This window comes from Hyperolius riggenbachi, chromosome 3 (assembly GCF_040937935.1).
Source record: "Hyperolius riggenbachi isolate aHypRig1 chromosome 3, aHypRig1.pri, whole genome shotgun sequence".
Lineage (NCBI taxonomy): Eukaryota > Metazoa > Chordata > Amphibia > Anura > Hyperoliidae > Hyperolius > Hyperolius riggenbachi.
In genome coordinates this window covers 489869901-489896008 of record NC_090648.1, presented here as the reverse complement: position 1 = coordinate 489896008, position 26108 = coordinate 489869901, and the positions used below count along the sequence as shown (strand labels likewise).

The 26108-nt window shown below is 48.4% G+C and overlaps 1 protein-coding gene across 3 annotated transcripts in view; it reads right to left on the bottom strand.

The window, feature by feature from the left end:
* The window catches only part of PARVG (parvin gamma), a 95657-nt gene that overhangs the window by 49538 nt on the left and 20011 nt on the right, over positions 1-26108 (bottom strand). For 2 of the 3 annotated variants that reach the window (XM_068278185.1, XM_068278186.1), the window contains exons 4-5: positions 14144-14246; positions 933-1076 (exon numbers count right to left, since the gene is read on the bottom strand). In XM_068278185.1, the coding sequence (XP_068134286.1) occupies positions 933-1076; positions 14144-14246 (247 nt within the window). The remainder of the gene's footprint in view (positions 1-932; positions 1077-14143; positions 14247-26108) is intronic. The other variant, XM_068278187.1, reaches the window with a different exon arrangement.

The window sequence follows — 26108 nt, the reverse complement described above, 5'->3', positions numbered from 1 at the left end:
TACACCGATCGTTACAGGAAGTAGAGGAAGTGGGGTTTTAGGGTTAGGAGTCAGGAAGTGGAGGAAGTAGGGTTTTAGGGCTAGGAGTCAGGAAGTGGGGATTTAGGGTTAGTAGTCAGGAAGTGCAGAAAGTGAGTTTTTAGGGTTAGGAGTCAGGAAGTAGGGTTTTAGGGTTAGGAGTCAGGATTAGGAAGTGGAGGAAGTGGGGTTTTAGGGTTAGGCATCGGTAGAGGGTGGGTTTTGTGTGAGAGTAGGGTTAGGTTTAGTCGTAAAACATTGGTAACATTTATCATCATCATTACCACTGCACATTTTTTTGTGTTTTTTTTTAATTTGGTGTCCAATTCTCTATGATATTTATCCTTTACACTTACTGTAGATCAGCTTCACCCCGCACCCATTTTTCTCTCTATCTCATGCACGCTAGTTTTGGACCAGGCCCCCAAATCTCTGCTTTGGTGCACAGTAGATGATATTTAACATGGTAGTGAATAGTGATTTATAAACGATTTATAAACGTTAAATGTAGTCATATGTGAGAAAAACCAATATTTGGTAAGGGGCACATGATAAACTTTGACAGGCACTCAAATTTCTTCCTTGGCGCTCATTAGCCGATATTTAACGTTACAGTGAAGAGCACCGCTCAAATTGACAGTTTTTCCGCAAGCATCCAAATTTTCTGGTTCACTACTGTCAACAGGAGCTTATCAAAAACACATTTTCCCCAAAATTACAGCGAAGTTGAGAATCTGCAAACGCAGTCTTGCCAGTTATGCCTGCTCACCAGACCTCAATAGCGGGATAATTGATCGGGAAGAGCGGCCAACATGATAGACTCATTGCCACCAACTGCTTCGCTTCTGGCGGGAAACTATCTCCGCCCGCCAGCTGAGGCCTCGCTCCGTGCCGCCTCAATAGTCAATACTTACAGGCCACACTCCACTTCTGCTGCTGGCCCTCCTCCAGCTGGAGACATCGGGACACGGCCTCCAGGATGACGCCCAGCTTCCTCTTCTGGTTCTTGGCAGACAACGTGATTTCTTCCACCTCCAATGTGATATTTGCAATTTTCTCTGCACAGAAAGGAATATCATGAATTAGAGTTGGGTGACTGGCTGAGCACACAGAATCGATTCCCTCAATGAAGGATGAAAACATTAGGCTTTCCGCAACAGAAACACAGCACCGTACGCAAGCCTCGCCAAAGAAATATCTCCATTTATTTCAGAGATGGAGAAGTAAACAAGACCCCCCGAGGCTCTAAAGAAAATCAGTTGGCAACTGTGCTTCCAATTAGTCTTGGTTATCATCAAGCTTGCTGTTTATTCACTTGGCAACTGCAGCCATCTTGTTATGCCGAGACCTATAGCTAAGGCACGTCTTTCCAAACGGAACTCGAGGCAAAAAATGGTCTTCTCATTAAAGTGACAAATGACTACTAGAGCAAGAAATATTGAGAGAATAATAATATTGGGAATGGGAGGGGCGCTGCGTTATGCTGAACAGGTCAGTTTGTTATGTTACAAACGGCAGTCAGCACAAAAACTACCCAAAAAATACAAGTATGGTATAACATTACAAACACCCTAAAAAATGCCGTCACTTAAAGGGAATGTCCGAGCTATTAAAAAAATACTTACCCGGGGCTTCCCCCAGCCCCTTGCAGCCGACATGTCCCATGCTGCAGCTCCTCTCAGCCGCCGGCCCAGGTTCCCTGCCGGCACAGAGGCCGACCTCAGGAGGTCGTCCTCTACTGAGCCTGTGCGAGCACCGCTGTCAATCACTCGCACATGGGCTGGAGTGTACTGCGCAGGCACAGTAGTTCTGCACCTGCGCAGTACACTCTGGACTAGTGATGCTCAAATACCCCTTTTTAAAATTCGAGTTTGGTCGAATTCGAATAGTAAATTATTCGAGGTCAGTCGAATATTCGAGTCGAATAATTTTTACTATTCGATTCGACCTCGGACTTCGAGCTCACTATTCGAGTCGGTATTCGAGCTAACTATTCGAGCTGACTATTCGAATTGGCCTTAAATAGCTTCCAACACTTGTTTTGAGGGTGAATGATGCAAGAAACCTCTTTTTTTCCAAGTAACAACAGCAAGTGATTATGTGGGGATGTTCCTTTAAAAAAAAAAATGTGGAAAGAGAAGCTGTGTCCTTAATTTTGTTCAGTAGTGTTTCTTCTTCTCCTTCTCCTTCTCCTTCTCCCTTTTCAATATCGTCTTCTTCTTCTTCACGTATTTCTCTTTTCAATTTTTTTTTAAAGAAATGCAGCTATTTTTGAGCGTAACAAATAGCTGGTGGGCGCACGCATGTTGGAAGCGCCATTGTATGTGCTCCCTGGCAGTGGAAACACAAAGACAGCAGGAGGTAAATTCAGCAGCAGGAGGAGGAGGATGAGTGTGTGGCAGCAGGCAGTCAATGAGGCAGGCAGCTCGCCGTGACATAATAGCCCTGGTACCTAGCGGTGATACCAGGGCTGTAAATAAACACAACAGGAGGTCCCAGACAGCGGTCGTGCAGCCCACATTGTGTCCAATACACAACTGGGACAACACAGTTTTCAACCCGGGCACCTCAGAAAAATTAAACCTTTTTTTTTTTTTTAATGGTTTGTTTGGTTTTGGTTTTGCAACCAATATAGCTATTGTTTGACGTAATAGCTGGTGGCAGAGTGGCAGCAGAAGGTAATTCTGTGTACCCTGGCAGTGGGAAACACAGACAGACAGCAGCAGCAGGAGGAGGAATGGAGGAGTAGGCGAGCAGCTATTGTTTGACGTAATAGCTGGTGGCAGAGTGGCAGCAGAAGGTAAATCATCTGTGTACCCTGGCAGTGGGAAACACAGACAGACAGCAGAAGGGCAGTACACAGCAGCCCACTGTAGGTGTAAAATGTGTGACTGCAGGCGACGTAATAGTCAAAGTGAACCAGGCTGGCTTAGTGAGCAGGAGCCAGGAGGTGGTAAAGGGTGGTAAGGCACATTAACGATGGTTCCGGCAGCCAGTTCATGTCCCCCTCTCGCCGACAACAGGGGCCAGGAACTCGCCTTCCACCCACGCCTGGTTCATCTTGAGAAACGTCAGTCTGTCCACAGACTTGTGAGACAGACGTGAGCGTTTCTCGGTGACCACGCCACCAGCTGCACTGAAGCAGCGCTCGGACAGCACGCTGGAAGGGGGGCAGGACAGCACTTCCAGGGCGTACTGCGCCAGCTCGCTCCAGATCTCCATGCGCTTGACCCAATACTCCATGGGATCAACAGGGGCATCGCTGTCAAGCCCGCTGTACGACCCCATGTAGTCAGCCACCATGCGGGTCAGGCGCTGGCTGTGACCGGAGGAGGATGCTGCTGCATGCATCTCCTCTCTAGTCACTGCTGCCGGAGCCTCTACAGTCCTGTAGAGCTCGTGGCTGAGAGACAGCAGGTCTGTGGGGCGCTTGCTGCTGCTGGATGCAGGCACCTGCTGCTGCCTCTGTGCTGGCTGCTGGACAGTGGGGGTGGAAGGCTGGGGGAAGGCTTCCTCCAAGCGCTCAACAAGGGCCTGCTGCAAGCTCCTTATTTGTTGCGCTGGGTCTCCTCCTGCAGGCGGCAGGAACTGGCTCAACTTCCCCTTGAGGCGTGGGTCCAACATCATGCTGATCCAGATGTCCTCCCTCTGCTTCATCTGGATCACCCTGGGGTCCCTGCGCAGGCACGTCAGCATGTGCGCTGCCATTGGGAAGAGGCGGGCCACGTCTGCTGGCACATCGACGTCAGTGCTGTCCTCATCCTCCTCCTCTGCCGCCTCATCCTCTCTCCACCCCCGCACCAACTCAGCTGCGCTGTGCTGATCCCCCTCATCAGCAGCCAGGTCAGGGACCTCCACCAAGTCCTCCTCCTCCTCCCCCTCAGAGGTGGACTGCGCAGCTGGTTGCCGCTCCTGCTGGTCCAAGGCTGCCGCTCCCTGTTCCAGCAAAGCATCGAGGGCCCTGTTCAGCAGAGAAACCAGGGGCACCCACTCGCAGACCATAGCATGGTCCCTGCTCACCATGTTTGTGGCCTGCAGGAAGGGAGCCAGCACTAAGCACACCTGCTGCATGTGCCTCCAGTCATCATCGGGGACGATGGACGGGATGTTGCTGGTCTTGTCCCTTCTCTGAGCTGCGGAAACAGTGGCCAGGGCAAGGTACTGTTTGACAGCGCGCCTCTGTTCAACCAGACGCTCCAACATCGCCAGGGTGGAGTTCCAGCGAGTCGGAACGTCAAGGATCAGCCGATGGCGTGGCAGATCCAGCTCCTTTTGCACGTCTTCCAGGCTCGCACAGGCTGCAGCCGAGCGCCGGAAGTGACGCACAACATTCCTTGCCGTTTCCAGCAGTTCGCCCATCCCCTGGTAGGTGCGCAGGAACTTCTGCACCACCAGGTTCAGCACGTGGGCAAGACAGGGGATGTGGGTCAGGTTTCCCCTGTCTATTGCGGCAACCAGATTGGCCCCATTGTCGGCCACCACCTCTCCGACTCTGAGGCCTCTGGGGGTCAGCCAAATCCTCTCCTGCTCCTGGAGTTTGGCCAACACATGGGTTGCCGTCAGCTTGGTCTTCCCAAGGCTGACCAAGTGCAGCAGCGCTTGGCAGTGGCGGGCCTTCACGCTGCTGCTGAGGCGGGGGGTTTGGCCAGGTGTGCCGGAGGATGGCAGAGGATCGGAGGAACCTGCTGCAGTTCCCCTGAGCCTGCGGGGTGGCACCACCCACTGTGTTGCTGCTGCTGCTGTGCCCGCTGCTGCTCTCCCATCCTCACCCCCTTCCACCAAGCTGACCCAGTGGACAGTGAAGGACAGGTAGCGGCCTGTCCCGAAGCGGCTGCTCCAGGAGTCCATGGTGACGTGGACCCTTTCACCAACCGCGTGCTCCAGCCCTCGCTCCACATTGGCCATCACAAAGCGGTGCAGTGCAGGAATGGCCTTGCGGGCAAAGAAGTGTCTGCTGGGGAGCTGCCAGTCTGGGGCTGCGCAAGCAAGCAGCGCACGAATGTCGCTCCCCTCCTGCACGAGCGTGTACGGCAGGAGTTGGGAGCACATGGCCCGTGCCAGCAAGCCGTTCAGCTGCCGCACGCGACGGCTGCTGGGAGGCAGAGCCCTAACCACCCCCTGGAAGGACTCGCTCAAAAGGCTCTGGCGTGGCCTTTTGCTGACACGGGAATCAGCAGACACAGCAGAGGAGGCCACTGAGGACTGGCTGCCAGAACAGGCCTCAGTGTCGGCGGCAGGAGTTGCAGAGGGGGGAGGAGCAGTGCGTTTCCGCACTCCTGCTGGTGCTGCTGGAGGAGCAGGAGGGCGGGTGGCTGCTGTTGCTGCTGCTGCTGCTGAAGGCTGTGCAGTGATGGGTGTGGTGCCACTGCCAGCAGCAGATGCCTTCAGCCTCTGGAACTCCTCATGCTGGTGGAAATGTTTAGCCGCAAGGTGGTTGATGAGCGAGCTGGTGCTGAACTTTAAGGGGTCTGCACCTCTGCTCAACTTCCGCTGACAGTGGTTGCAAGTGGCGTACTTGCTGTACACAGTGGGCATGGTGAAAAACCGCCAGATTGGTGACAGAAACTTCCCCCTACGGCATGGAAGCGCTGCTGCCTGTCTCCCTGTGGTGGTTGGGGGGGGGGGCTTGGGTGCGGCTGGGGGTGGTACTGGCTGATGCTGCTGCTGCTGAGCCTGAGACACCAGCAGGCTGTGGGACGCTGCCAATGCTTGCAATGATGCGCCTCCTTGCAAGGCCCACAAGCGCATCCTCCTCCTCCTCCTCAGAGCTGCTGAGGACGACATCCCCTGGAGGTGGTGGCACCCAGTCTCTGTCTGTCACCGGGTCATCATCATCCTCCCCCTCCTGAAACATGTCCTGCTGGGATGAGGACCCCCCAAACTCCTCTCCTGATGCATGGATGGGCTGCTTGACTGTCGCCACAGTCTTGCTGTCCAATCCCTCATCCCCCAAAGTGCCCATTAGCATCTCCTCCTCAAGATCGCCAACAACAGCAGACAATTTACTCATGATGCCTGGGGTCAAAAGACTGCTGAATGACAGGTCGGCGAGTGACGGTGAACTGGCCTCCTCCCCAGACCCTGCTGGGCGGCTGCTGCGAACAGGGGTGGTGGTGGTGGTGAGGGTGGAGGCCTCGGATGCAGAGCTGATGGCGGGCTGCTCATCCTCCGTCATGAGTTGCACCACAGTGTCTGCATCCTTTTCCTCAATGGGACGTTTCCGACCCGGCTGGAGGAAAATGGGAGCAGGTGCTACACGCTGCTGCTGCTGTGTCTCTGCAGCGTGAGTTGCAGATGCTCCTGCTGGGCGGCGCCCAAGGCGTCCACGGCCAGTGGCTATGGGAGGAATGTTAGCCACTGACGCTGCTGCTGCTGCTGCGGAACTGTGCATGGTGGCGCGCCCGCGGCCGCGGCTTGCCACAATGCTGCTCCCTCTCCTCCTGATTCCCTTGCTGCCCTTCCCCTTGCCCAAACCGCGCTGGCTGCCACTTCCAGACATCTTAAATGTTTTGGGCGTATAGACAAAAGTTTTGTAAAAGGGCGGGTGAAAAGTGGGGTACTTTAATGGAGTGGGTTGGTTGGTGAGGTGACTGAGTGAGTGTCCCCTAGTACAGTAAGTAAGTAGTAACAGTCAGGAAGTACAACTAGCAGTTACAATAATCAGTAGTAATCACAAGTAAATTTAGTGTGTGTACACTCAGACAGTGAGTGCACGCACGCAGGAGCTAGTAGCCTATGAACACAGTGACTGAGTGTCCTAGACTCCTAGTACAGTAAGAGTAAGTAGTAACAGTAAGTAGAACTAACTAATTACAATAATCAATCAGCGATCAGAAGGAAATGGAGTGTGGGTGTGTGTACACTCAGACAGTGAGTGCACGCACGCAGGAGCTAGTAGCCTATGAACACAGTGACTGAGTGTCCTAGACTCCTAGTACAGTAAGAGTAAGTAGTAACAGTAAGTAGAACTAACTAATTACAATAATCAATCAGCGATCAGAAGGAAATGGAGTGTGGGTGTGTGTACACTCAGACAGTGAGTGCACGCACGCAGGAGCTAGTAGCCTATGAACACAGTGACTGAGTGTCCTAGACTCCTAGTACAGTAAGAGTAAGTAGTAACAGTAAGTAGAACTAACTAATTACAATAATCAATCAGCGATCAGAAGGAAATGGAGTGTGGGTGTGTGTACACTCAGACAGTGAGTGCACGCACGCAGGAGCTAGTAGCCTATGAACACAGTGACTGAGTGTCCTAGACTCCTAGTACAGTAAGAGTAAGTAGTAACAGTAAGTAGAACTAACTAATTACAATAATCAATCAGCGATCAGAAGGAAATGGAGTGTGGGTGTGTGTACACTCAGACAGTGAGTGCACGCACGCAGGAGCTAGTAGCCTATGAACACAGTGACTGAGTGTCCTAGACTCCTAGTACAGTAAGAGTAAGTAGTAACAGTAAGTACAACTAACTAATTACGATAATCAATCAGCGATCAGAAGGAAATGGAGTGTGGGTGTGTGTACACTCAGACAGTGAGTGCACGCACGCAGGAGCTAGTAGCCTATGGACAGTGACTGAGTGTCCTAGACTCCTAGTACAGTAAGAGTAAGTAGTAACAGTAAGTAGAACTAACTAATTACAATAATCAATCAGCGATCAGAAGGAAATGGAGTGTGGGTGTGTGTACACTCAGACAGTGAGTGACCGCACGCAGGAGCTAGTAGCCTATGGACAGTGACTGAGTGTCCTAGACTCCTAGTACAGTAAGAGTAAGTAGTAACAGTAAGTACAACTAACTAATTACAATAATCAATCAGCGATCAGAAGGAAATGGAGTGTGGGTGTGTGTACACTCAGACAGTGAGTGCACGCACGCAGGAGCTAGTAGCCTATGAACACAGTGACTGAGTGTCCTAGACTCCTAGTACAGTAAGAGTAAGTAGTAACAGTAAGTAGAACTAACTAATTACAATAATCAATCAGCGATCAGAAGGAAATAGAGTGTGGGTGTGTGTACACTCAGACAGTGAGTGCACGCACGCAGGAGCTAGTAGCCTATGGACAGTGACTGAGTGTCCTAGACTCCTAGTACAGTAAGAGTAAGTAGTAACAGTAAGTAGAACTAACTAATTACAATAATCAATCAGCGATCAGAAGGAAATAGAGTGTGTGTTGTGTGTGTACACTCAGACAGTGAGTGCAGTGCGCACACGCAGGAGCTAGTAGCCTATATGAACAGTGACAGTGAGTGTCCCTACGGGTACAGTAAGAGTAAGTAGTAAGTAAGTACAACTAACTAACAATAATCTATCAGTAATCAGAAGGAAATAGAGTGTGTGTGTACACACAGACAGTGAGTGAGTGCACACACGCAGGAGCTAGCTAGTAGCCTATAAACAGTGACAGTCAGTGAGTGTCCTACTCCTAGTACAGTATAACTACAATACTATTAGTAAAGGACAGCAGAAATACTGGTATAGATGAGAGAAATAAACAGAGGACAGCTGCCCACAGAGGCAAGGCCCCCCTGAGGCCTAAACCTGTAAGCTTGCAGCAGCTGCCTGTCTCTAATGTAACACACAAGCTACTAACTAAAATACAATGTCTATCTAACTAACAACAATATAGGTGTATATGGCAGGTGTAGGTGAGCAAAAACGCTAGGTAAATGATCACAATAGAGCACTTGCTAAGCCAAAGCACAAAGGAGCAACTCTCTCTCTGTACAAGTCTCAGGCAAGCATGGAGAAACGGAACATGGCGGCCGCTATTTATAGGGTAGGGGCTGGCCAGGGTCCCCCTCTGTGATTGGCTGCCGTCAGAGGGCCTGGGAGCCCTCTGATTGGCTCTAAGGACATCAATCTGGGCTATGACGCTATTCGAGCTCGGTACCGAGCTCGAATAGCGCCGGGTTGCTCGAATAGCTCGAACAGTGAATGGGCTATTCGAGTGTACTCGGATAGCCCATTCGAATAGCTCCAGCTATTCGGAGCTCGAATACCGAGCTCGGATAGCTGAAAAAGAGCTCGAATATTCGAGCTACTCGAATATTCGAGCTCTGCTGAGCACCACTGCTCTGGACAACATGGACTTGATTGACAGCGGCGCTTGCGCAGGCGCAGTAGAGGACGACCTGGCGAGATCAGCCTCTGCACCAGCGGGGACCCCGGACCGTCGGCTGAGAGCGAAGCTGCGGCGTGGGACATGTCGGCTGGTAAGTAGAGGTTTCTTTTTGAAGCGAAAAAAAAACCCAAAAACTTCTAATGAATTGTATGTGTAGTATGGATAGCTAATAGAACATTAGTAGAAAAGATTCTCATATTTTTCTCATAACAAATCAGGAATAATCACCATTTGAACGTTACTGCAGTAAAACCTTATCTCAAGCTGTCTCTCACTGTTTCTTGGCTGTTTATGTGCTTCAGAAAACAGGACTGTATTCCGCCCAGTGGATCCAATACCTCAGAGAAGCTCTTTTGCATAGATAACTGAAATTTTTTTTTAACTATCCCTGTACCGGAAAACATTATGAGACTCTTTTGCTACTAATGTTCTGTCTCTTCGCTGTACTACACATACAATTTATTATCTCATAAGTTTATTTTTGCGTCAGGTTTGCTTTAAACCTCGTGGGCAAATTGTATTAGCATGCCAACATGAACGATGCTTGTAATTCCAAAGAATAATCTGCATTTTTCTGGTAAGTATGAGGTTAGCCTTTGTTTGAATTACGGTAGGCCCCTCATCCATAAGTCAAAGACAAAGACAAACATTATATCGTGCTTTTCTCCTGGCGGACTCAAAGCACCAGAGCTGCAGCCACTAGGAAGCGCTCTATAGGCAGTAGCAGTGTTAGAGAGACTTACCTCCTACTGAATAGGTGCTGGCTTACTGATCAGGCAGAGCCGAGATTCGAACCCTGGTCTCCTGCGTCAGAGGCAAAGCCCTTAACCATTACACTATCCAGCCACTCCAGAGCCCTTAACCATTACACCATCCAGCCATAAGTAATAATCCTGTCTCAACTAGGGATGGTGAGGGATACGCTACATTTCCAATTTTATGCAAATGCATGCAGCTGTGAAATGGACCAAATGCATGAATTATTGGTATTCTACTGACAATCTCTAATGTCAGTGTTTGAAAGTGTTTAGTGTCCATCTACCCAAGCCAGCACATCCATAAGGGCACACCTGGCAACTGCCCAGGACCCACATCTCATTAGGGGCACCCAAGTCAGGGATTGCGGAGGTCACATCTTATATATTTGTACAGTACTAAAATGTAAGCGGGCCCAATGTTCATTTTGGCCTTCTATTTTACCTAAAACCTGCGATCTATCCAGTATGTTTCACCCAAAGCAAAGCCACAGAACTTCACTGCAGTTAAAAATGAAGACTAATGCTGGGAATACACAGCTCGATTCTGAGCCATTTAGATGGCTCGATAGATAATTTACGACATGTTCAATCTCCCGCCCGATCGTTTCACCGCTCGATTCTGCGTTGAGGACAATGGAAAAAGATAAGAAAAACGAGCGGAAGATAAGAGGATCGCCAGCGGAATCGAGCAGGGAATCGATCGAGCGGGAGAATTGAGCGGCAAAATCAAGCCGTGTATGCCCAGCATAACAAAACATTACATATGATGAGAAATCACTGGTACATGATATCATAGGAACCTATAATTGTGGCAACTGTAAAATTGGCTTGCAAGACTTCAGTAGATTAAGACCAAAATTATGCTACAGTATATACTGTCCCCAATCACAAGATACAGCGAATTTTACGGGACAGGGTATGTATTTAGAGAGTTTAGCCTGTCTAAACGCCCTAATCTGGGACTAGGGGGTAATTTGATCTCTCAGCTATGTCCACTTAGGACACTACTCTGCCATAGCAAAGCAGAGACCTTATATACTCGCATATAAGCCTAATTTTTCAGCACAGAAAATGTGCTAAAGATGTACCCCCTTGGCTTATATGCGAGTCAGTGGAACAGGTTTCGTTACTGGCAGAGGTTCCCTGCTGTGTCTGTGCCCCGCATCCCCTGCAACATGGTGTGCAGAGTGCGCTGTTCAAGACTACCTGTGTCCCCTGGCTTGTGGAGCGGAGTGTGCAAGCAATGTGTCAGCAGTGCAGTGATCTGGGATTCTTCCTGTGTGGCAATTGCTGTGCCTTATATCTATGACACCATCTAGTGGCGTTATGAGACACAGCTGTATCATCCTTGGGGCACATCTGGCTATGGGGAGGGGGGCTGACTTGTACTGGGGGTACATCTGGTTACTGTGGAGGGGGCTATACTGGGCAAGGGGCTTTTACACAAGTCAATCACTTTTCCTAGTTTCTGAGGGAAAAGTGGGTACCTCGGCTTATATGCGGGACGACTTATATGCGAGTATATATGGTAATTAGTAAACACAGGATTTTAACAATATGTCTGCTTCCATGAAAGCAGGAAGTAGACGCACTGCATATTTAAAGGGGACCCAAGGTGAGAGTGATATGGATGATGTTATGCTGCACGGCTTGAAAAAGGGCGTATAGCCGAAACAGCGGACCTGTCGCTGTAGACAGACGGCATCATGTTTATATGATTCAATAAAGAGCTGTTTCTAATGAAGACAGTGCTGAATTGCTTGTGGATTGGATCTGGAGGCACTCGTGTGTGCAGGAGTGTCACAGCACTGCATTGCCTTCCCTCGATCAGTGCTTGCTATACACCGCATTTGAATTTTTAGATTCGCCTTTTCACCAAGAGAAAAAAAAATCATCAGATCTATTTTTTACAAAAACGCATGTAAGTAAAGATTCATTAACCCACCCATCCAATTCTGATTGGGCAATTTTCCCACCTCCATGTAGTAGGAGGACCTGTGAGCAGATTGTGTAGGTAAGTTCTCCTACTACATGGAGATGGTAAAATTGGGCAGTCGAAATTGGATGTGTGTGTACCCGAGGTGACATGTGACATGATGAGATAGACATGTGTATGTACAGTGCCTAGCACACAAATACCTAGGCTGTGTTCCTTTTTTTTTTTCTTTCTCTGCCTGAAAGAGTTAAATATCAGGTATGTAAGTGGCTGACTCAGTCCTGACTCAGACAGGAAGTGACTACAGTGTGACCCCCACTGATAAGAAATTCCAACTATAAAACACTTTCCTAGCAGAAAATGGCTTCTGAGAGCAGGAAAGAAATAAAAAGGGTCACTAGTTCATTGAAGTATGCCAGAACCAAATTCTACGAATGTGTCATTGAGCAAAAACAATAAAACAGTAAAAACGTAAAAAGTAGATTTGAATATATAATATAAAACTATGGAATATCTTTTAAAAAGTCATTTGTAGGAGAAGGTAGATAGATACAATAGTTTATTTCATTAGTTTATTTTCACCTTGAGTATCCTTTAAAGAGGAACTCTAACCGAGGATTGCACTTCCTCTCAATCAGTAGCCGATCCCCCTTCCTCATTAGAACGGGAAAAGGTGAGAAAAGGTAAAATACCTTTTCTCAAATAGATCATCGGAGGGGTCTGTGTGGCGGATAGTGTGGTGAAACCCCTCCCACAGTGTGATGTCATGACCATGTCCCTGATCAGGTGCTCGGACTGAAGTGTGATGACTAGATTAGCCGCATTCTTGAATCAGGTGCATGATTCAGACACTAGAGCAGCCAAAGAGATCAGCAGGGCCGTCAGGTTACTGGTATTGTTTACCGGGAAATAACTATGGCAGCCTCCATATCCCTCTCTCTTCAGGTGTTCTTTAACTATTTTTGCCGCCCGGACATGAAGCACACGTCTGCGCGGCTGCTCTGCTGCGGTGCCGCGCTTCGGCGCGCCCCCGTGGTGTCCCCTGGTAGCCCTGGGATCAGTGAACGGGAACATGGTTCCCGATCACCGATCTGTCTCCCCAGCAGAAAAACCGAAGCGCTCTCACAAGAGGTTTCAGTTTTTCTGCCCGGAAAAATTTCCGCATCCCCCTTGTGCTTCCGCTTAGCGAGAAGCACAAGGAGGGGGAAAAAAATTTCAAAGTGGCCATCTTGTGGCCAAATAGTAAAACTACATCTACATATTTTTTACATTACAATTTACACATATAACAACATTAAAATTAACTGTTTATTTCCCACACCAAAATATTACCCAAATAAAAAATTTTTATAGAAAAAAAATTACAAACAAATAGTTACCTAAGGGTCTGAACTTTTTAAATATGCATTTGAAGGGGGTATACTACGAATATTTTTTAAATTATAAGCTTGTAAATAGTGATGGACGCAAAGCGGAAAAAATGCACCTTTATTTCCAAATAAAATATTGGCGCCATACATTGTGAAAGGGACAAAATTTAAATGGTGTCATAACCGAGACAAACGGGCAAATAAAATACATAGGTTTTAATTATGGTAGCGTGGATTATTTTAAAGCTATAATGGACTAAAACTGAGAAATCGGGCATTTTTTCAATTTTTTTCTTATTAATCCTGTTAAAATGCATTTATAAAAAAATAATTCTTAGCAAAATGTACCACCCAAACAAAGCCTAATTATTGGCGGAAAAAACAAGATATAGATCAATAAATTGTGATAAGTAGTGATAAAGTTATTAGTGAATGAATGGGAGGTGAAAACTGCTCTGATGCATAAGGTGAAAAATCCCCGCGGGCTGAAATGGTTAAACTACTCATCTGTCACATGTGTGTCCTAAACCTGGCATAGCAATTGTGAAATTTAACAGTTGGGGGTTTGCAAACTGCAAGCAAGGGGAGAAGAAAAGTTAAGCAGAAAATGAATTGCGCTCTCTCTGCTTCTTGTTTTCGCCTTGGGAAAAGAAGTGGAATATATTTCACATGCAGCCGACTCAGAAAACAGTTGGGGGTTTGCAAACTGCAAGCAAGGGGAGAAGAAAAGTTAAGCAGAAAATGAATTGCGCTCTCTCTGCTTCTTGTTTTCGCCTTGGGAAAAGAAGTGGAATATATTTCACATGCAGCCGACTCAGAAGACAAGATGATAAACAACTCAGAGATGTGATTCTCAGCCACATCCGTAAGTCGTTCTGCAGCGACGACGCACACTCCAGATCTCTCGCAGATAAGACGGTGTGGCAAATAACTTACGTAAAAGGTGATGGAGGATTAACCCATCGAAGAGATCCTCGTCTAAGCTCTTCACCACGATGTGCTCATGTTTTAATTCGAAATTGATCCAGTCAACAAGGAACTGTAAAAAAAATAAATAAATAAATAAAAAATGAGTGACTTCATGACAATCGATTCCTCTTCAGCGCAAGACTGCAAGTACAGATTGCTTTCATAACTCAAGGAGAACGTTTTACTAAAAGCCCCAAGGAGGCAACAAGCGGGATCATTTAAATCCTACAGACAGCCACACCATTCACAAGGCAGATGTGCGGATGCCCAGGGCTTTGTGGGGCATCCTGGAACTCAGACGACACCTGTTCTGATGCCCCAACCATAAAACTCTCCTTACCACAAAGGTCAGGTGACAAGCAGGAAGCGCTGTCTCGGACGCCATGTTACCGAAAGTCCCATTCACACTGGAGCGTTTTCAAAGTGATTTTCACAGCGTATTTAGTTGCGGATGATTCAAAAAGCACCAAAGCAATATAAAGTCAGTGGAAGTAAACTCATTATAGCGATTTTTAAAAATCTTAACGAGGTGCCTGCAGCTTTTTCACGGTGAGTGCATTTTAAAAAACACCACATAATGAACCAATCAGATTCAAATCGCAAAACACAATCTCTATGAAATCGCTTTTTGATTCAAGGTCAAATTGCTAGAAAATCACTAATATTTTGCTTGGGAAAAACGCCAAAGAATCACTCAGCGATTGCGATCGCGTTTTACGATTACAAGTGTGAATGGGCCCCAACGCTGCTCCCGAGCATTTGCGGACACCGTTATACTCTGATCACATCAGATACAGGAAGTGACGCACAGCCATGTACAGGAATCTATAGCTTGCGTAAAAAAATGACTACTGCAGGAAAGAGAGTTTCAGTACAGTCTCACAGCAAAAGTATTCCAAACAAAGTACTGTTACCATGGTTGCACAGAACAGCAATTTCTGTTACTTTTGGTTTTGGGAATTCTTAGCTTGGCTGTAGATTCAGGTGGAAAGATCAATTTTACGATTACTTAACAAAAAAAATGTGTGAAATGTATGTTTAGGAGAATTCATAAACCATAAAATATGTCTGAGCTTCAAACAAGTCATGTTTGCGAGTCCCTCTCGGGCTTAAACCTAATACCTGCACTCCCCCAATGGCTGGCCCAGTGCTCTGCCTGGGCTAGAAGGAAGACTGTCCTGTGTCTACGATTGCCGATAAAGTTTTTCAAGGCCGTTTCTCAGCATATGTGAGGCACCAGTTGTGGGTTGGGTTGGCTCCTGCCTGACCTCAGCTAGAAAGAAGGACCGCGAGGAGAGGGTTAGCACATACCACAACAGGCTGCATATGAAATAACCAACAGCTCACATGTGCACTGCAGCACCTCTAATAAGCTATCTGCACAATTAGCATTCAAATCAGATGCAAAACATATGCATAATTACTATTACTTACCATGCAAACAGGAGCACGGGCTGGGAGCAGCTAGCCTGGTAGTTACATACTAGCAAAATTAGGAAAAGGATGGGGGGGGGGGGGGGGGGTTGCGCGTCCCTAAAAACATGCTGTAAATGACTGGTTAATCGCTCAGGCACGCACCTCCTCTTCTAGGCTGAAAATGCATGCCCTGCGTCCAAAGCAAATGCTATATTTATTATGCTATGGAGGAACTTTGGCTTCCACTATAGTTTGCATGCAAGGTATAATATACTGGACACTTGCACCATGTTGAGGTAAACCTCCGGGCAAGAGGCCTAACCTGACAACATATATATAACCCTGGAAGCAGCTAAGCAAAAATGTGTAACTTACATTTTATTTGGACAGCGAGGAGAGGGCCAGCGCATACCACAACAGGTTGCATCTGAAATGACCAACAGCTCACATGTGTAGCACCTCTAATAAGCTATCTGCATAATTTGCATTCAAATCAGATGAAAAACATATGCATAACTACTATTACTTACCATGCAAACTGGAGTACGGGCTGGGAGCAGCTAACCTGGTAGTTATATACTAGCAAAATTAGGAAAAAGGGGGGTTGCACATCCCTAAAAACATGCTGCAAATGACTGGTTAATCACTCAGGCATGCACCACCTCTATTAGGCTGAAAATGCATGCCCTGCGTCCAAAACAAATGCTACATTTATTATGCTATGGCGGATGCTTAGCTGCTCCCAGGGTTATACATATGTTGTTTTTAACTTAGGTTAGGCCACTTGCCCGGAGGTTTACCTCATCGTGGTGCAAGTGTCCAGTATATTATACTTTGCATGCAAAGTATAGTGGAACCCAAAGTTCCTCCACAGCATAATAAATGTAGCATTTGCTTTGGACGCAGGGCATGCATTTTCAGCCTAATAGAGGTTGTGCATGCCTGAGTGATTACCCAGTCATTTGCAGCATGTTTTTAGGGATGCACAACCCCCCCCTTTCCTAATTTTGCTAGTATGTAACTACCAGGTTAGCTGCTCCCAGCCCGTATTCCTGAGTTTCCTGTTTGCATGGTAAGTAATAGTAGTTATGCATATGATTTCATCTGATTTGAATGCAAAGTGTGCAGATAAATTAATAGAGTTGCTGCACATGTGAGCTGTTGGTCATTTCAGATGCAGCCTGTTGTGGTATGCGCTGGCCCTCTCCTTGCTGTCCATTAAAATGTAAGTTACACATTTTTGCTTAGCTGCTCCCAGGGTTTTACATATGTTGTTTTTAACTTAGGTTAGGCCACTTGCCCGGAGGTTTACCTCACCGTGGTGCACGTATCCAGTATATTATACTTTGCATGCAAACTATAGTGGAAGCCAAAGTTTCTCCATAGCATAATAAATGTAGCTTTTGTTTTGGACGCAGGGCATGCATTTTCAGCCTAATAGAGGTGGTGCATGCCTAAGCGATTAACCAGTCATTTGCAGCATGTTTTTAGGGATACGCAACCCCCCCTTCAGGGCCAAAGCAGAGGCGAGAGAGGCTCCAGCCTCAGGGTGCAGTGTAGGAGGGGGCGCACAACTCACTCAGCTTTCATTCCCCTCTTGTGTTTGAAGCAGAGAGAAATAAGAAAAGGGGACACATGACAGTGACTGCAAGCCAGATAACTAGAGAGTAAGGTGTTGGGGGGGTTGGGGGCCCTAGGGTGCCTCTTAGTCTAATAGCAATCAGTGTGTGACGGCTGGGGTGGGAGGAATGGAGGGGCGCACTTTGGTGTCTCAGCCTTGGGTGCTGGAGGCCCTTGTCCCAGCTCTGCCCCCTTTTCCTAATAGAAGGAAGGACCGTCCTGAGACTACGACTGCCAATACATTTTTTTCAGGGCTGTTTCTCAGCATATGTGGGCCACCAGTTGTGGGTTGGGCTGATTCAGGCCTGGCCTCAGTTAGAAGGAAGGACTGTCCTTAGACTACGATTGTCAATAAAGTTTTGTCAAGGCTGTTTCTCAGCATACGTGAGCAGGGGTGAGCCTGGGGTGCCTGGCACCTGGGTGCAAGATTTTCTCTGGCGCCTATGGGAGTGGTTAAATTAACCACGCCCAACCACATAACCACACCCATGTCCTTCCTAATCACACCCACACCTTCCACCTCTTTACGCATGCATGTGATACCCCATTCCTACCCCTCTTCCATGGGCTTGCTCCTGGCTGGCTTTGGCTTCCTGCGAGTGACAGTCTGCTAGTCTCTGGACTGACTCAGGCTGAGAGGCTCTGCGAGTGCGACGCAGTCACACACTGCGTATTTATGGCTGCCTGCGGCCACCCTACTCTCGCTCGCTGACATCGGCTCCTCCCCCCTGCCAAGCCCAAGGTGGGCTGCCTGTATCTTTCCCGTTGCGCCACACAGCCTGCCAGTGTTGCCAACCTTTCACGTTATTTTTTACTGACAAATACCTAAAAATTTACTGACAAAAGATTATTTTTACTGACAAAAATTCCCCACTAAATGCACATAAGAGACAGCTTTTCCCCATGTAAATGCACATAACGAGAGACTGCTTTTCCCCATGTAAATGCACATAACGAGAGACTGCTTTTCCCCATGTAAATGCACATAACGAGAGACTGCTTTTCACCAGCAAATGCACATAACAAGAGACTGCTTTTCACCAGCAAATGCACATAACAAGAGACTGCTTTTCACCAGCAAATGCACATAACAAGAGACTGCTTTTCACCAGCAAATGCACATAACAAGAGACTGTTTTTCACCAGCAAATGCACATAACAAGAGACTGCTTTTCACCAGCAAATGCACATAACAAGAGACTGCTTTTCACCAGCAAATGCACATAACAAGAGACTGCTTTTCACCAGCAAATGCACAAAACAAGAGACTGCTTTTCACCAGCAAATGCACATAACAAGAGACTGCTTTTCACCAGCAAATGCACATAACAAGAGACTGCTTTTCACCAGCAAATTCACATAACAAGAGACTGCTTTTCACCAGCAAATGCACATAATGACAAACAGCCAGTGTCCCCAGGATATGTAGCCAGGGGGTATATGTGCCCGGGATAGGTAGCCAGGGGGTATATGTGCCCGGGATAGGTAGCCAGGGGGTATATGTGCCCGGGATAGGTAGCCAGGGGATATATGTGCCCGGGATAGGTAGCCAGGGGGTATATGTGCCCGGGATAGGTAGCCAGGGGGTATTATGTGCCCAGGATAGGTAGCCAGGGGGTATTATGTGCCCAGGATAGGTAGCCAGGGGGTAATATGTGCCCAGGATAGGTAGCCAGGGGGTAATATGTGCCCAGGATAGGTAGCCAGGGGGTATATGTGCCCAGGATAGGTAGCCAGGGGGTATATGTGCCCAGGATAGGTAGCCAGGGGGTATATGTGCCCAGGATAGGTAGCCAGGGGGTATATGTGCCCAGGATAGGTAGCCAGGGGGTATATGTGCCCAGGATAGGTAGCCAGGGGGTATATGTGCCCAGGATAGGTAGCCAGGGGGTATATGTGCCCAGGATAGGTAGCCAGGGGGTATATGTGCCCAGGATAGGTAGCCAGGGGGTATATGTGCCCAGGATAGGTAGCCAGGGGGTATATGTGCCCAGGATAGGTAGCCAGGGGGTATATGTGCCCAGGATAGGTAGCCAGGGGGTATTATGTGCCCAGGATAGGTAGCCAGGGGGTATTATGTGCCCAGGATAGGTAGCCAGGGGGTATTATGTGCCCAGGATAGGTAGCCAGGGGGTATTATGTGCCCAGGATAGGTAGCCAGGGGGTAATATGTGCCCAGGATAGGTAGCCAGGGGGTATATGTGCCCAGGATAGGTAGCCAGGGGGTATATGTGCCCAGGATAGGTAGCCAGGGGGTATATGTGCCCAGGATAGGTAGCCAGGGGGTATATGTGCCCAGGATAGGTAGCCAGGGGGTATATGTGCCCAGGATAGGTAGCCAGGGGGTATATGTGCCCAGGATAGGTAGCCAGGGGGTATTATGTGCCCAGGATAGGTAGCCAGGGGGTATTATGTGCCCAGGATAGGTAGCCAGGGGGTATTATGTGCCCAGGATAGGTAGCCAGGGGGTAATATGTGCCCAGGATAGGTAGCCAGGGGGTAATATGTGCCCAGGATAGGTAGCCAGGGGGTAATATGTGCCCAGGATAGGTAGCCAGAGGGTAATATGTGCCCAGGATAGGTAGCCAGGGGGTAATATGTGCCCAGGATAGGTAGCCAGAGGGTAATATGTGCCCAGGATAGGTAGCCAGGGGGTAATATGTGCCCAGGATAGGTAGCCAGGGGGTAATATGTGCCCAGGATAGGTAGCCAGAGGGTAATATGTGCCCAGGATAGGTAGCCAGGGGGTAATATGTGCCCAGGATAGGTAGCCAGAGGGTAATATGTGCCCAGGATAGGTAGCCAGGGGGTAATATGTGCCCAGGATAGGTAGCCAGGGGGTAATATGTACCCAGGATAGGTAGCCAGGGGGTAATATGTGCCCAGGATAGGTAGCCAGGGGGTAATATGTGCCCAGGATAGGTAGCCAGGGGGTATAGGGTCCCCGTTTAGGTAGTGACAGGAGCGCACCCAATCCTCCCCTCCCGCCGCTGCTGCCTCTGCCGCCGCTGCTGCCTCTGCCGCCGCCGCTCCCTCCTCACCTTGCAGCAGCTTCAGACCTCAATCAGCGGGCGACCCGACCAGTAAGAAGGCGCCAGGCGCACCCGCTCTATATGCGGAAGTGATGTCACTTCCGCATATCAGTGCGGCGTGCTAGGTCCTAGCGCCCGCCCGCCTGATCGAGGTCTGACGCGGCGCCGGCGGCTAGAGGGAGGGAGGGAGCGAGCGAGCGGCGGCCACAGGGGGAGAGCGGCGGCCGGGCGGCGCCTCTCAGAGGCAGGCGCCTGGGTGCCTTGCACCCGCCCAGGCTCGGCCCTGTACGTGAGAGGCCTGCGTTGAGGGTTAGGTTGGCTCGTGCCTGCCCTGGGCTAGAAGGAAGGACCATCCTGTGTCTACGACTGCCGATAAAGTTTTTTCAAGGCTGTTTCCATGCCTATGTGAGGCACGCGTTTTGGGTTGGGCTGTTTCAAGCCTGGCCTCGGCTAGAAGGACCATCCTGTGACTACGATAGCCGATAAAGTTTTTTCAAGGCTGTATCTCAGCATATGTGCAGCTCACGTTGTGGGTTGGCTCATATGTTTTATGTCGTTTCTCCAAGCTCTGATTTACAGAGAAAGTAGCCCGACGTTATGTAAATTTATCACTCTAATCTCAGCCGGGGGTTTCCCTGCAGGAATTGACACAACAAAGACTATTTAACAGATACATCCCGAGCGAAATATGTACTTTGCAAGACAAGAAAGGCTTTCATTTCTTCCCCAGCCAGCAGTTTGTGAAAGGATAACCGCTTAATAACTTTTAATAATGGGCCCGATAAATTGCCCTGAATACATTTACATGCCTTCCCTGCCCAACGCCATTATACAGGCCCCACATCAGAGCTGATTAAATGGCAGAAGAGGATTGTGGGTAATAACTTGTAAATTAGTCTCTGGCTTCCTTGCCTCTCTTCCAACTAATTACCAGGGTAATGAGTTGCGCTTCATGTCAACGGGGGTGATCCGGAATACGTGGCCTGCGGTGTCACTGCATGAGAATTTGTCACATACCATACAGAAGAACTTGCGCATGACTTGAGGTTGTTTTTGCACTAAGGCGAACATAACATAGATGATCTGGCCAAACTTGGATTAAGTTTTTAAAGTGGAACTGTAACCAAAGATTGATCTTCATCACAAATCAATTTAATTTCTCACTTTGAAACGTATGAATTTTTTCCCCCCATTTTCACTAAAGTTCCTTTTTAAAAGATTGCCTGATTTCAGATATGGGAAAGGAGAGGAGGGGAGGGACGAAGCTGTTCTTCCACAGTTGGGTTTCAAAAGGTCCTCCAGCCAAAGTCGGTTCATCCACAAGGCAATCCTAGGCAGTGTCCTAGGGCCTGAAGAGAGACTAGGGGCCTGGTTGACACTAGCCCTAAACAAATATTACAAAAAAAAGCCAGGTGGCCATCTAGGGTGGGTCCAAAGATGGTACTTGCCTAGGACTCTATTTCACTATGATCCCTTTTTGCTTCCAGCAAATAAAATTATTGTCTAAATTTTAAAGAATTGTGTGAATTAATCATAAAAAAAATAATCTATTTTTCTTAAGTGAAGTCACTGAAATTACTATAGTTCTGTTCCACAACTATTTTCAAAAGGTACTGTATATACTCGCGTATAAGCCTAATTTTTCAGCATAAAAAATATGCTGAAAAAGCTACCCCCTCGGCTTATATGCGAATCAGTGGAGCAGAATGGATGGTGGGGCAGGTTTTGTTACTGGCAGAGGAGCATAAGGCTTGTGCACTAGTGATCCTGCACTTACCAGCTTGAACCCTGCTGTGTCCGTGACCCCCCCCCCCCATCCATCCCCAGCAACATGGTGTGCAGAGTGCGCTGCTTAAGACTAGTGTTGGGCGAACACCTAGATGTTCGGGTTCGCGAACGTTCGCCGACCATGGCCGCGATGTTCGGGTGTTCGCGCCGAACTCCGAACATAATGGAAGTCAATGGGGACCCGAACTTTCGTGCTTTGTAAAGCTTCCTTACATGCTACATACCCCAAATTTGCAGGGTATGTGCACCTTGGGAGTGGGTACAAGAGGAAAAAAAATATTTGAAAAAGAGCTTATAGTTTTTGAGAAAATTGATTGTAAAGTTTCAAAGGAAAAACTTTTAAATGTGGAAAATGTCATGTTTCTTTGCACAGGTAACATGCTTTTTGTCGCCATGCAGTCATAAATGTAATACAGAGAAGAGGTTCCAGGAAAAGGGACCGGTAACGCTAACCCAGCACAAGCAGCAGAACACGTGATGGAACAGGAGGAGGCGCAGGAGGAGAAGGCCACGCTTTTTGAGACACAACATCCCAGGCCTTGCATGAGGACAAATAGCGTGCGGATATAGCAATGCTTTTTGCCGCCATGCAGTCATAAATGTAATAAAGATGAGAGGTTCAATAAACAGGGACCGGCAACGCTAACCCAGCAGCAGCAGCAGCACACGTGATGGAACAGGAGGAGGCGCAGGAGGAGAAGGCCACGCTTTCAGGCGCAGGACAAGAAGCGTGCGGATAGCATGCTTTGTACCGCCATGCAGTCATAAATGTAATAAAGATAAGAGGTTCAATAAACAGGGACCGGGCGGCAACGCTAACCCAGCAGCAGCAGACGTGATGGAACAGGAGGAGGCGCAGGAGGAGAAGGCCACGCTTTCAGGCGCAACTCAGGCCTTGCATGAGGACAAAAAAATGTGTGCGCAAAGCAATGCAATGAGTAGTTTTCAGGACACAATGGGCTATTCGGAGGAGCTATTCCCACCCCCACAATCTTCTACCTGTGAAAGGCCAATGGAACAGCCACAAATGTTGTGCCCGGATTCACAACCTTTTTCTGTGGAAAATGCACCTCGCACTGAAATGCAAGGCGAGGCCGAGGATGAACATGACGTCAACAACTCAACATGACGCAAAATGGGGGCGGAACAGAAAGCTGCTTTCAATGTTTTGAAGGCCTTAATTGCCTCCGGTGGCCAGTTAGATGCATCATTCATCACACCCAAATCCCAGAGCAATGTGTGCAGGAATTTGAATCGCAGGAGGTGTACCGAGATCATCTGGACAAGTGACCAAGTGACAAGTGACCAAGTGACAAGTGACAAAGTGAAAAGTGACAAAGTGACTGACAAAGTGACAAAATGACAAAGTGACAAGTGAGAGGTTGTTCTGGGGAGCTCTACTCCACTGCACACAGTCACATATGAGGAGAGGTCTCGTCGGGACTGCTGATCCTCCTCAGCTTGCTCAAAGCCTTGAGGGTTCCTGAAGATCCTCTGCTTGGAGTTCGCCGGGGTTCAGCTTGGTGTCGGGGTCGGCGGCGTCCTCCTCACTCCAACGTGGCAGATCTTCTGTTGAAGGAAAAAAAACAAACATTTTTTAAAGTCCAGTACCGCTTCTGAAGGACTCACCAAGAGATGCAGGAGCGCTTCAATGTAGCGCACCATCGCTCGCTGGGTGATGTCCCTCCCTACGCGCTGGAATTCTACGCTTCACATGCTAGCACGCTTTTGCGCAGTGCTGAGGCGCATTCCAGCAGCTAGCTAGCTACCAAGCTTCTGTGGATCTGATTGGGCCACCATGTTGGATCTCTGCCAAGTCCTCCAAAATTTTGAGCAATCCACGTTGCTTGTGACTGAGCAGTGACAACTCTACAGTCAGCATTACAATACCACTGCTGTGTTTACTGAAGAAATCAATGTTGAAGATGGAAACCGCTGGCATGATGCAAGTGGGGGAATCTGAAGATGAAAACGATCAGCGTGATGATACCAACATCAGGCAACCTGCCTCAGGAAACGCTGGTCCCAGCTATGACAAAGAACAGGACGAGGAACAGCTGGAGTTGGAGCAGGAATTGGATGCCCCCACTGCCGAGGGACAGAGCGGTGCACGTTGGACTTCCACAATTTAGCGGGAATGGACAGCAGAAGAGGAAGAAAGTGATGCTGGTGACGAATATGGTGCATCACAACAATCACAACGCTCACAAGAACATGAAGACAAAGGAGTCTGGCAGGATTCTCTGGCACACATGGCTCAATTCATGCTAGACTGCATTGAACGCGGCCCGCGCATTATTCACTATTCATTATTATTCATTATTCTGGACAACACCAATTACTGGGTTTATACCCTGTTTATACAAACACAATGTTAAAAAACTGATTGAAGAAAGTGTCAGACAGGTCAAAAATGGAACAATTCCAGCAGGCCCTTGAGGATGGAGACTTTAGAGAGGAGATTGACATCCTCCTCCTTCTCTAGCCAGTTGTACGCCGACAGACTGACTTCAGCAAACCCAGGAGGAGGACCAGGAGGGCAGCAAAGAACACAAGCTGCTGCTAGTGCCCAAAAGGGAATGGTATTGGCAGTGTCCTTGGAGTGGGAACATTTTCTGACACCCATGCAGCAGCCCACAGAACAGCAATCGGGCAGTTCCACGTCCTCCAACACCAATCGCCTGGAGAAGATGGTCAAGGACTACATGTCAGATGGCGTAGCTATGTTGAACAATCCATCTGCAGACAGACGGTAAGTGTGACAGCACAGAAGGACCATGGCAACTCACTCATAGTACCACAGTTTGATAGTGCTGCCCAAAAAATTATATGGATCCGTGGACCCGGGCAGTACTGGGAAGTGGGAACGCAGATTTTAGTACCTAAACACACGATACAACATGTTTTCTGGGGTCGGACTCTGAGGCACATACAGATGGTCCCGATCATCATCCTCATCATACAACTCTTCTCCTGAGTCTGACCCACCCACCACCTCTGCCACCCCAACATCCCCAGACACAGAACCCTCATCGTCCTCAACATTAACTTGGGATGCTGGCCTGAGCCCGACCTCCTCCTCCACATCAGGCCCCATCATCTCCTCAATGGCAGCCCTAAATAATCGCTCTGGCGCCGGACCGATGGACACAACGTTCTCCTCCGGGGAGGGCTGCTGCTGACCACTGGCTGCTGGGGTGGATGTTATAGCTTGCGTGGGGCGTTGGCTGTTGCTGTTGTTGGGAGTGCTGCTCACAGCGGAGGTCTCTGAGGAACTCATGGTGAGCTCATATAGTGGTTGACGTTGAGTGGAGTATTACTGATCCCAGCAATATACACACTGACTGGCAGAGTACGCAATGCTATATAGTGGTTGACGGTGAGTGAAGTACTACAGATCCCAGCAATATGCACAGTGACTGGCAGTACAATGGTATGGGTGGGTGAGCAGAGTACTACAGATCCCAGCAATGCTATATAGTAATGGGGTGACTGAGTGAGCGGCAGTGTACTACTGTTCCCAGCAGACACAGAGTGGCAGTAAACACAATGCTATATAGTGTGGCTGAGCGAGCGGTGTACTACTATTCCCAGCAGACACAGAGTGGCAGTAAACAGAATGCTATATAGTGTGGCTGAGCGAGGTACACAGAGTGGCAGTAAACACAATGCTATATAGTGTGGCTGAGCGAGCGGTGTACTACTATTCCCAGCAGACACAGAGTGGCAGTAAACAGAATGCTATATAGTGTGACTGAGCGAGGTACACAGAGTGGCAGTAAACAGAATGCTATATAGTGTGGCTGAGCGAGCGGTGTACTACTATTCCAATCCCAGCAGACACAGAGTGACAGTAAACAGAATGCTATATAGTGTGGCTGAGCGAGGTACACAGAGTGGCAGTAAACACAATGCTATATAGTGTGGCTGAGCGAGCAGTGTACTACTGTTCCCAGCAGACCCAGAGTGGCAGTAAACACAATGCTATATAGTGTGGCTGAGAGAGGTACACAGAGTGGCAGTAAACAGAATGCTATATAGTGTGGCTGAGCGAGCAGTGTACTACTATTCCCAGC